The sequence below is a fragment of the Hypanus sabinus genome, chromosome 21, assembly GCF_030144855.1.
Source record: "Hypanus sabinus isolate sHypSab1 chromosome 21, sHypSab1.hap1, whole genome shotgun sequence".
Lineage (NCBI taxonomy): Eukaryota > Metazoa > Chordata > Chondrichthyes > Myliobatiformes > Dasyatidae > Hypanus > Hypanus sabinus.
The window spans coordinates 18,781,068-18,793,508 of record NC_082726.1 but is presented as its reverse complement, the minus strand read 5'-3'; the positions used below and the strand labels follow the sequence as shown (position 1 = coordinate 18,793,508).

At 39.9% G+C, this 12,441-nt stretch overlaps 1 protein-coding gene across 6 annotated transcripts in view; it reads right to left on the bottom strand.

Moving 5' to 3' along the window:
- The window catches only part of LOC132378833 (cytoplasmic polyadenylation element-binding protein 1-like), a 98,570-nt gene that overhangs the window by 19,409 nt on the left and 66,720 nt on the right, over positions 1 to 12,441 (bottom strand). For 5 of the 6 annotated variants that reach the window (XM_059946082.1, XM_059946081.1, XM_059946078.1 and 2 more), the window contains 5 exons: positions 11,948 to 12,168; positions 4,916 to 5,162; positions 3,145 to 3,258; positions 1,196 to 1,300; positions 478 to 614 (listed from right to left, as the gene is read on the bottom strand). In XM_059946082.1, coding sequence (XP_059802065.1) covers positions 478 to 614; positions 1,196 to 1,300; positions 3,145 to 3,258; positions 4,916 to 5,162; positions 11,948 to 12,168 — 824 coding nt within the window. The remainder of the gene's footprint in view (positions 1 to 477; positions 615 to 1,195; positions 1,301 to 3,144; positions 3,259 to 4,915; positions 5,163 to 11,947; positions 12,169 to 12,441) is intronic. The other variant, XM_059946079.1, reaches the window with a different exon arrangement.

Below are 12,441 nucleotides of genomic sequence, written 5' to 3'. Positions count from 1 at the left end.
CAAAACAGTAACTTAGCTTAAATGTTACTACTGACTAATCAAGAGCAGCCACAAATGACAAAGCATACTCACTTTGGGAACAACTTCCCCTCTGCCAGTAACCCGAGCAGTCTATTAACATTACCTTTTGTACCATTTTTATTTATAGATTTGTCATTGTACTGCAATGCTGCGGCAAAACAATTTATCACATGTTGTGATAGTAATCTGTTTCTGATAGTAAAGCATTTATTAACGCATTTCTCCCAGGCCTATGAGAAATAATCTCAGTTGAAAGTAAATTCCAGAGCCTTTTGGAGCAGACTGCATATTTGGCCACTTTATAAGAGATCAAATTATCATCCAGTACTCAACTTTCAGTATTTCTTGTTATTACTATGCAATTGTAGATCAAACTATTGTGTACACTGTAGGCAAAACCAATTTTCCCCAAAGACATTAGTAAAAACATTTAAAAGACAACAACACCCAAAGTACCTCTTTGCAGCGCATCCTGCGACTTGACATCTTGAAATAATATTCACTTGCACCATCATTACTCATAAGATCATGTGTGCAAGACTGCAGTAATGCACGCACAGACTTCTCGGATTCAAAAACCAAGTAGACATAACCTAGCAATGTAAGAGTTAACCAATTTAGTCAATTTTTAAGTTCTTGCATTGGGAAACAGAAGAGCTTAAGATAGTGCATCTTATTAACCTACAAAGCAAAAACCAGTTATGCACAAAAAGATGCACGAGTTTGTATTTTGAAACTGGGTTTCAACATTCCAAAATGCACTTGAAATAAATGCATTAGAAGCTATGCTATTCAGGAATACATTTAAGTGAGTTAATACAAAAAAACCAGACTTGTTAGTTTCTACAACTGTCAGACAAGTTAACTGAGTTTCATGCAAAACACCATTTTCATATTAGCCTGTAAAATTGAGTCTTGTACAGATGATAGTTCACTTTCTCTATTACATTATAAATCAAGGCTAAAAATGTACTGCTTTGCTTTAAATTTAAAAAATAGCTTTGCTACAAGATTGTTTTAACCCATGAAGGCTTGAATGCCTTTACTCACTATACAAGGTGACTTGGCATCCGCTGTACCTGCATGCATACCAGTGCTCTGACCCACAACCGTAGTGATGATGTGTTCACATCAGAACAGGTAAAATGTCCTACCATATCTCAGTTCTCATTACCTTTTGGCATATTACCTTTGGGGGGGCATCGAGGGTGCTTGCCATCCTTACCCGGCCATTCCACACTCAGTGAACCAAATACTCTGAAAGTATTTATCAGTCCCACTAAGGATAAAAGAAGCCATTAAAAACAACAAATAGAATTCTGCCGAATGTCACGACAAACCCAAAAACACAAGCCACAAAATGTCTAACATCTTAGTGATCGCAACAAGATGGTCATAACTTCTAATTTAGAAGTCATCTCTTCACATTCAATTTTAACAAAAAACATTTGCTCAAGACTGAAATTTGGTAAACACTAGAAACATAACATTCTTAGCAGAATCAGATATTAATTTCAATCACTGACTCACTCAAGATTAATTACAAGCTTCAGGTCAAAAATCAGCAAATTTTATTTTGTAATACTCTTCAAAATTTAGCTTGCTCGAGATATCTGCCAGTGCCCAACTGGGGTGAACACAGGATGTTTGCTCCACCTTTGCACCTGAATCACTACTGGACAAAGTCATTTTGATCAAGGAGATAGATGTTTCATGAATGCCTTAAATGAACAGCTTAAAGTGCAGGATACTCACTGTGATAAAAAAACCACCGACCCGAAAATACACCACCACCAAAATTTAGGATTATACATGCAGTCCATGAATCATTTGTCCAACGGTGTGAAAAATAGTACTATTTCCTTCTCCTTAACCCCTCCACCATTCTATGTTTTCAGGAGTACTTTGCATATCACTAAATACTACATTCAAGAGGAAGATTTATTTGAGAAAAAGCACAGAATAGGCCCTACCAGACCTTCACCACCCAGCAACCCCCAATTTAATCCTAGCCTAATCACAGCACAATTTATAATAACCAATTAACTACTAACCAGTAGATCTTTGGACTGTGAGAGGAAACTAGAGCACCCAGAGAAAACCCAGTTATGGGGAAAATGTATAAACTCCCTACAGACAACAGCATGAATTGAACACTGGTCTCTTGTACCGTAAAGCATCATGCTAACCACTATGCCACTGCGTGCTGACCCTCGATGAAGTGTTAAGGTAATCAAGTTGATAGGACGCCCAAATTACATGATAACTGAGGGGAAGTTGTGGACAAAGTGAAGTGCAAATCATAATTTTACCTTTAAGATAAGACAGCAGCTTTAGAAATATGAATAAGATATTGGAAATGAGGATCAGAATTTTATACTAAAAAGTAGACAGGAAGGCAATAAAACCATTCATTGCCAGCATTACAGAAAGATGAAACAAAATGCTCTGAAAATCCTCAGACTCCAAGTTAAAAACTTTAAATTGTCTCTGAAGTCATTAAGGCAAGTTCAGTTTAATTGGAACACAACAGGTTAATAAAAATGATAAAATATACTTAAAGCCACTATTAGTTGTCTAATTGAAATTGGACAGTGACCAAAGTATCCAAAGCTGTTTAATACCTATTCATTCAATGATAGCCCAAATTACATGTATTCAAATCAGTGTTGTTGCATTGGTTTTGAGAGGACAATTCTTAGTCATTGTGTATAATTAGTCTGAGTTACATATTTAAGAATAGAAAATTACTGCTAACTGGAATGCAATGCCTAATGACAAGATCAGAGTCATCCAGGATTTAGAAATAAATTAGTGTTTTAATGACTGCAGGCCTTTGGGATACCAAGACAGTTAAGAGGAAACTAATATTAAGTGTTTGTACAGCTAGTCTGAACTCAAGTGCAAATGGCATCTTCTGTGCCATTGTAATTCCGTGCAGTGCAGGTAATCAAACAACTATTTCAGAGAAAAGCAACACTAATATTCAGTGGATAGTAATGGTCAATAAATTTACCTGGGTATCAGCCAAATGTTACTACAACAAATATTAGCTAGCTATGGAAGAACATTTTAGACATTTGATATACAGTACACTCAAGACATACAACCGCTGATAGTTACCTTCAGTTATGTCCCAGGGCACACCACCTAAGAACACTTTGCAGGAATAGATTGGGTTCTTATAATTCCGGGGTGGCAGCTGGCCTCTCCATGTAAAGGAGGCTTCACTCATTGCTTTAGAAAAGATGGAAAAGTCAAGGGAGTTGCATTTCTTAGTACTCATACTTCATACACCATTACTTTGAAATACTGAAAGACATCTTGGATATATATTCAACTGCACTATACACCCATGCCACATGACTGCAAGAGATGAATGTGCAGCAGCTCTAGCCTCAGACATGCTGTGTACAGCAGCTGGTAACAGTCATTTCCTGGAACAGAAATTGTCTGGTTATATGCAACTACTACAAAGCCATGGAAACTTCACATAAAACCAGAAAGTTTACTATCTAAGTTAGTGGCTACAAGGCTAAAGCTGTCACATTTAAATAAATTTGGAAAGTAACAGAATTCTTTTGTTACTCAGCATCTTTCAAGTCATTACAGTATTAAACATTAAATCTCAAACATTTACCTTAGTTTAACTTGTACCAAATTGCAGTTCCATACCCAAATACACCTGGATAGATACTTTCATTTTGACTGGACAGATACCTAGCAATTTGGATACCACTAATGCTGAGAATGAAGTTTAAATTTCAACCCACATATGTTGATAAACATATTAGTAAAAATATCACCCAAAAAGATACAAATGTTCATTACTTTGTATACAAGTAACTGGTCACAGTTTGAGTTTAGAAAGGGTACAGGAAACCCAAAGTTGCATAACATGGCCCTGCGAACCACCATGCCTTGGCAGTGTGAACTATATTTGAATCCATTGCAAATACCTGGTCCACAGCTTTCCACACAATGACATTCCAAGTGCTTCTCCAGATATTTAATCCAGAGCACCTGCGACAACTTGGGTAGTGCAAACTAGGTACTAACCATCCTGAGGGAACAATTCTTCAAATCCTCAAACTCCTTGCATAAACTATTACCCTCTAGTTTTGGATACCTCTTGGACAAAAGTTCCAGCTTTAGTTTTTACACCCTAGAGCCCCCCCAGCCTGCCCTGCTTCAAAGAAAAACCTAAACTACAAAAGCAATTAAACACTAACTTGTGAACCTCCCCTACACACACTAATGCAATCATGAGCTTCATATAGTGGTTTCCAGAACTGTGGACAAATCAATGCTTTATTGAACCATAACCTTGATCCAATAGAATATGCCCTGGCTAATGAAGGCTGATACCTTGTTTGGTTTCTTCACACCATATGTGCTGCCAACTGCAGGGATCCTCTTTCTGTCATGAATGGTTGGGCCTTGAGGAGTAGAGGAACACATGGATCTTCAGTGTATATCCTTCCCACATTCTCCCAAGGAATATCTCACTTGAGATTAAATTCTATCTGCCATTACTGCTCATTTTATTAAAAATAAAATAGTGTAATCCCAGATCCTCCTTTGCCTTCTACATTTATATTCAACTTAAACAGCAAAGTCCCTGCACTGAAACAGCAATATACAACTATCAGACTTTCAATCACAAAAATCCTACACCTACCTATTGAAGCAAAACACTTCAAAGCAACCTCCAAAAATTACAGTAATTGAGATCAAAATTGTTTAAATTTGCAAATTAAAAGCCTTAAAAAGCCAGACACCAATGTTGGATACCTTGCATATTTACAGAAGCAAACAGTACTATAAGGGATGTGGAATATACACAAATATTACTGGAGAATTTAAGCAATGAAACAGGAATGTGCCCACCTACCTGCAGCTTGTCTATGCAGTCTAGCCTCTTTTTCAATACTGAAAGGATCTTCTGGACTTTCCAAGAGATCCCAATTTGCCCAACCAGAATTTGCTGACCACCTTTTGAAGGGGTTAGGGCTCACTGGATTCGTACCCGAAACTTGATCTTGATCCAGTCGAGGGCTCATACCAACCCGTTTCATTGAATCCCTGTTTGCTCCACCCATTGGCAGGAAGGAAATTGGAGGAGAAATTCGAAGGCTCGACTATATATTAAAAAAAACATGTTTGGTATACCAAGATTTTTCCCCACTATCCAAAACTTGCATCTCAAATTAAATCTTTGGTTATCAAGGAATCATGCAGAGGCCCTAAAGTTTATCATACTTGAGAATTCAAGTATAAAAGCAAGCGACAAACTAGTTGCCTTAAAGAATAAAGTCCTAGTCCAAGTTTAAAAATTGCAGCAGATACAAATTATTCTGATGTTAGCATTTCTATTAAATGTTCATCAAAATAAGACTTCAACTTTTAATTGAAATTTCTGAATTTCAATACCATTTATCAATTCAATTTAAATGCAAACATGTAACCATTTTGGATCATGCACTAAATTGGGATTGTCTGCACCCACAGTACAGGTAAAGTGACTGGGACTGTGCATTATACCATCTTTTCAACCATATTCATGTTAGTGTCAAATTGACAAAGCATTTTAATTTTATAAATACTGACATTCACTTTTTACATAAACATTCTGCATTTTTCCTTTCCATTTTCATGAATTCACTACCTGGTACCTTAGCACCTAAATATCAACCATCCATACACAAGTACCCCCATCTGAAAATCCAAAATCTGAAAATCTCCAGAATCTGAATTTTTATGCTGACGTGATGTCACAAATGGAAAATTCCACAAGGTCACTAGGAAGGTTCCCAAACAATGTGCAGATCTCAACACCCCAGACAGTTCTCAGAAGTGACTTCGCATGTAATGAACAGAAGTTAATGAAAAATAGAAAAACAGCACAAAGCGAACAAGGATGTCAATCGTATTGAAAGTGGATTTGTCAGTAAAGTGAATATACGCTGTTAAAACAGTATGCTGATCATGAAACAAGCAAGGATATCCAGTGAACTGAAAATTGAAGATAATTGTGAATATTCAGTTTGCTGGTTGCAGAAATTTAAGGAAAAGGCATTACATTAAGTTTTATTTGAAGAGTCCGATCATGAAACAGAAATTCATTGAGTTTGCCAAGATCATTGCTGATGAAAATGTAACACCTGAACTCAGCAAGCCAGGCAGCATCTATGGCGGGGGGGGGGGGGGGGGGGGGGGGGGGGGGGGGAGGAACAGTACAGTACAGTCAACACTTTGGGCCGAGAAGAAAAGATGAGTAGATTCAACAGATTATACAGGGCCCCAAAGAGTCCTTCCAGGTGAGGCGACACTTCAGAGTCCGTTGGGGTCATACAGCAGCCTCCTGTATATCCGACGTAGATTCAGAGACCATTTCGCCAAGCACTGCTCCGTCTGCCAGAAGTGAGATCTCCCAGTGGTCACCCATTTTAATTCCACTTCCCATTCCAATATATCTATCCACGGCCTCTGTCGCGATGAGGCCACACCCAGGTTGGAGGAACAACACCTTGTATTCTGTTTGGATAACCTCCAACCTGATAGCATGAACATCAATTTCTCGAACTGCTGATAATGCCCCCAACCCTTCATTTCACATCCCCTTTTACCTTAGCTCCTTGCCTCCTTTTGGTGCTTCTCACCCCTTTTCTTTCAGGGACTTTTCACTTCTATTAAACTCCCCTTTCTCAAGCCCTGCATCTCTTTCAATCAACTTCCCAGCTCTTACTTCTCTCCCTCTCCTGGTTTCATCCATCATCTTGTTTCTCTCTCCTCTACCTTTTAAATCTACTCATTTCTTTCCCTCCAGTCCTGCTGAAGGGTCTCAGCCCAAAATGTCAACTTTACTCCTTTCCTTGACTGGCCTGACTTCCTCCAGCATTTTGTGTTGCTTGAATTTCCAGCATCTTCAGATTTTCTCTTTTGTGATTTGAAGTCTACATGCCGATTGTTTTTATAAAACCCAAAATAAATAGTATACTGTAACCTTTTAATCAAAACACATTGTAGGTGGAGACTGAAAGCCTGCCATTGTCTGTTGTTCATCAGCTGATTCAGGTATTCTCCTGATGCTACTGTGCTGCTTTCATTATCCACATGCTGATTGAGGTCCAATGTGACAATTTAAGAGCCAAGCAGAATCCGAAAGGTTGGATTCAGTCCTTATCAAGGTGGGGAAGCCCAAGCCCATGACCAAGGAACAATCCAAGACTTGTATAGTTTACACACCAGACCAGGTTGAAATAGTTGGGGTCAGAGGCAAGAAACAAGATGTTTCGACTCATGCTCCACGGGCTTTGCTCATCTTTATGGTGGACTGAAACAAGGCCTTCAACTAGAGGTCTTCTGGATCAGCTGCAGTGATGCCTGGCATTGTAAACTTCAGTTCAGAATGTTGTTTGCTTGCTTTCATTGTTTGCACTCTGGGTGCTTGGTCCACTTTTTATTTTAATGGGTTCTAGTTGAGTTTTGTTTTGTGGCTGCATGCAAGGAGATGAATCTCAAGGATACATAAAGTATACATACTTCAATAAAATGTACTTTGAAATGTAATAATTTTGCTGTTAAGTACACGTGTCATGAACAAGTGCAAGACAGACTACTTACTGGTAGCACACAAGTTACATCAGAAATGGTGATTCCCAAGCCATCTCATTATATATTCAAAAATATCCAAAACACTTCTAGCACTAAACATTTCAGACAACTGGTACTCAATCTGTACTACTTAAGTAAAAACATACATAAATTCTCTAATACAAATCTCGTTGACAAGGCCCAAAAAAGCAGCAGTGCTTGCTCAGTTACACATGAAAATGATCTTTGCTCTTCAATCCTTCAAGATCTAATATGTAAACTACCCTCGTGATTTACCAATTTCAAATATCACTGAAATAGTCACATATTCACCATAATTCAGATGTTTCAGATCACGTCCATGACATCCTGAAGTGAGAGGGGGGAAACAACCAGAGGTTGTAGGTAGGAAAAGGAAAGAAGTCCTGAAAACAAACTACAGGGAGTTAGGAAGGAAGTTGAGAAGCAGGACCGCAAAGTTAGTAATCTCCGGATTACTGCCTGTGCCACATGACATTGAGCATAGGAATAGAATGAGGTGGAGGATAAATGCGTGGCTGAGGGACTGGAGCAGGGAGCAGGGATTCAGATTTCTGGATTATTGGGCCCTCTTTTGGGGCAGGTGTGACCTGTACAAAAAGGACAGGTTGCACTTGAATCCCAGGGGGATCACTATCCTGGAAGGGAGATTTGCTAAGGCTACTGGGAAGAGTTTAAAACTAGAATTGTTGGGGGGTGGGAACCAAACTGAAGAGACTGGGGAAGAGGCGGTTGGCTCACAAACAAAGCGTGTGAGGGAGGATAAGCAGGTGATAGAGAAGGGACACGCTCAGACAAGGAGTATTGTGAACAAAGTGGATGAGCTTAGAGCATGGATCAGTACTTGGAGCTATGATGTGCTGGCCATTACAGAGACTTGGATGGCTCAGGGACAGGAATGGTTACTTCAAGTGCTGGGTTTTAGATGTTTCAGAAAGGACAGGAAGGGAGGCAAGAGGTGGAAGGGTGGCACTGTTGATCAGAGATAGTGTCACGGCTGCAGAAAAGATGGACGTCATGGAAGGATTGTCTATGGAGACAGTGGGTGGAGGTTAGGAACAAGAAGTTAATAACTCTTACTGGGTGTTTTTTTTAAATATGCCACCCAGTAGTAACAAAGATATTGAGGAGCAGATAGCAAAACAGATCCTGGAAAGGTGTCAATAAGTGTTGTCGTGGTGGGAGATTTTAATTTCCCAAATATCGATTGGCATCTCCCTAGAGCAAGGGGTTTAGGTAGGGTGGAGTTTGTTGTGTTCAGGAAGGTTTCTTGACACAATGTGTAGATAAGCCTACTAGAGGAGAGACTGTCCTTGATTTGGTATTGGGAAATGAACCTGGTCAAGTGTCAGATCTCTCAGTGGGAGACAGTGATAATTCTATTTCCTTTACAACAGCATTAGAGAGAGGACAGACAAATTAGAAAAGCATTCAATTGGAGTAAGGGGAATTATGAGATTATCAAGCAGGAACTTGGAAGCTTAAATTGGAAACAGATGTTCTCAAGAAAAGGCATGGAAGAAACGTGGCAAATAATCAGGGGATATTTGTGTGGAGTTCTTCAGAGGTACGTTCCAATGAGACAGGGAAGTTATGGTAGGGTACAGGAAATGTGGTATACAAAGGCTGTAGTAAATCTAGTCAAGAAGAGGTTTACAAGTAGTTCAGAGAGCTAGGTAATGTTAGAGATCTAGAAGATTATAAGGCTAACAGGAAGGAGTTTAAGAAGGGAATTAGGGGAGCCAGAAGGGGCCATGAGAAGGGCTTGGCAGGCAGGATTAAGGAAAACCCCAAGGCATTCTACAAGTATGTGAAGAGCAAGAGGATAAGATGTGAAAGAATAGGACCTATTGAGTGTGACAGTGGGAAAGTATGTACAGAACCAGAGGAAATAGCAGAGGCACTTAATGAATACTTTACTTCAGTATTCACTATGGAACAGGATCTTGGTATTGTAGTGATGACTAGCAGCAGACCGAAAAGCTTGAGCATGTAGCTATTAAGGATGTGCTGGAGCTTTTGGAAAGCATCAAGTTGGATAGGTCGCCAGGAGTGGATGAGATGTACCCAGGCTACTGTGGGAGGTGAGGGAAGAGATTGCTGAGCCTCTGGTGATCTTTGCATCATCAATGGGGACGGGACAGGTTCCAGAGGGTTGCAGATGTTGTTCCCTTATTCAAGAAAGGGAATAGAGATAGCCCAGGAAATTATAGACCAGTGAGTCTTACTTCAGTGGTTGGTAAATTAATAGATAAGATCCTGAGAGGCAGGATTTATGAACATTTGGAGAGGTATAATATGATTAGGAATAGTCAGCATGGCTTTGTCAAGGCAGGTCGTGCCTTACAAGACTGATTGAATTTTGAGGATGTGACTAAACACATTGATGAAGGAAGAGCAGTAGATGTAGTGTATATGGATTTCAGCAAGGCATTTGATAAGGTACCCCATGCAAGGCTTATTGAGAAAGAGAGGCAGCATGGGATTCAAGAGGACATTGCTTTGTGGATCCAGAACTAGCTTGCCCACAGAAGGCAACAAGTGGTTGTAGATGCATCATATTCTGTATGGAGGTTGGTTACCAGTGGTGTGCCTCAGGGGTCTGTTCTGGGACCCTTCGTGATTTTTATAAATGACCTGGATGAGGATATGGAGGGATGGGTTAGTAAATTTGCTGATGACACAAAGGTTGGGGGTGTTGTGGATAGTGTGGAGGGCTGTCAGAGGTTACAGTGGGACACTGACAGGATGCAAAACTGGACTGAGAAGTGGCAGATGGAGTTCAACCCAGTTAAGTGTGAGGTGGTTCATTTTGGTAGGTCAAATATGATGGCAGAATATAGTATTAATGGTAAGACTCTTGGCAGTGTGGAGGATCAGCAGGATCTTGGGGTCCAAGTCCATAGGACGCTCAAAGCAGCTGCACGGGTTGATTCTGGTTAAGGCGGCATACAGTGTATTGTCCTTCATCAATCGTGGAATTGAATTTAGGAGCCGAGAGGTAATGCTGCAGCTCTACAGGACCCTGGTCAGACCCCACTTGGGAGTACTGTGCTCAGTTCTGGTTGCCTCACTACAGGAAAGATGTGGAAACCATAGAAAGGGTACAGAGGAGATTTACAAGGATGTTGCCTGGATTGGGGAGCATGCCTTATGAGAATAGGTTGAGTGAACACTGCTTTTTCTCCTTGAAGAGACAGAGGATGAGAGGTGTCCTGATGGAGGTATACAAGATGAGAGGCATTGATTGTGTGGATAGTCAGAAGCTTCCCCCACTCCCCAGGGCTGAAATGGCTGCCACAAGAGGGCACAGGTTCAAGGTGCTTGGGAATAGGTACAGAGATGTTAGGGGCAAGTTTAAAAAAAAATGTGGAGAGTGGCAAGTGCATGGAATGGGCTGCTGGTAACAGTGGTGGAGGCGGATACGATAGGGTCTTTTAAGCGACTTCTAGATAGGTACATGGAGCTTAGAAAAATAGAGGGCTATGGGTAGCCTGGTAATTTCTAAGGTAGGGACATGTTCGGCACAACTTTGTGGGACAAAGGGCCTGTATTGTGCTGTAGGTTTTCTATGTTTCTATAATTCCATCAAGAACTACAGCATTTTTTTTCTTTTACAAATGGCTCAACATAATTGGTGCAATTTCACAAATTCTCCATTAGCTCATTGACACATCAATAGCAATAAATGCAAAAATCTGCTAATTCATCTATTTCCTCACCATCAATCAGACCCCTCCAAGTGGAAAGGGACCACAACAATAGCAAATTTATGTCAGATATTCCAGTCTGAGGACATACCAGACTATTCAATCTTTGTGTATTAAAACACTAAATAACACACTTGTTAGTGCTAATAGGAAGTTCGAAAAATAAGTAAAATTAGCTTTGATCTCACTCTTATAAAAGAAAAATGCATTTCTATGACCCATGTTTGTTGTAGAATAAGTCAACATTAACATTTTAGCAAAGGCACTCACCTTTACAGATTTACACAAGAATGTAGTTGGAAATTATACAGCCTACAGCCACATTCAAAGCATGACACTCAAATATTAAAGTGGGAATAGTCAAATCCCAATGTGACACTAAACACCATATAAAAGCTAAAAGTCTCCTACCAATCTTAAAGTGCAATCCAAATCTGCAAATTTCACAATGCACCCAGAAAAAGCAGATTGGGTGCACAAGTACAAATGCCAAGTAATCAAGACATTCCCGTCTTGCACTAAATTTGAAAACCATTATTAATACTCATATCAACTTGACTTCTGAAATTGAAAATTCTTACCATTAGCTCTGAAAGGGGATCCGAACCAGAGCTGATGCCACTTGTGTCCGAGTCCGAAGGGCTGCTTGAACGAGAATCCAACATGGAACGACTATCCAATCGCTTTGGCAAAGATGATGCAAATTGGTCAGCATAACTTGTGCCTATTGGATCCGGTGATGGGAACCCAATGGATGTTCTAGGCAGCTGAGTACTCAGTGGATTAGTGAGCAAGCTTAAAACTGCAATTAGGAAGATGAGCAATTTCAAAATGCACAGCTTTAATTAAAACACTTCTCCAAACAGCTGAGTGGTGCAGCTTGCACTCCATCAAGCAGGACCTTATCAAAGGCCTTAGAAGTCCATACAGACTTAACAATCCTATCTTCATCTATCCCCTAGTTACCTCTTCATAAAACTCAATTTGTTGGACATTACCTCCTACAAATGCTATCACAACTTGAAATCATTGCCAGACTCAAATTATGGAGTATAGTTGGAAGACAGACTGGCTG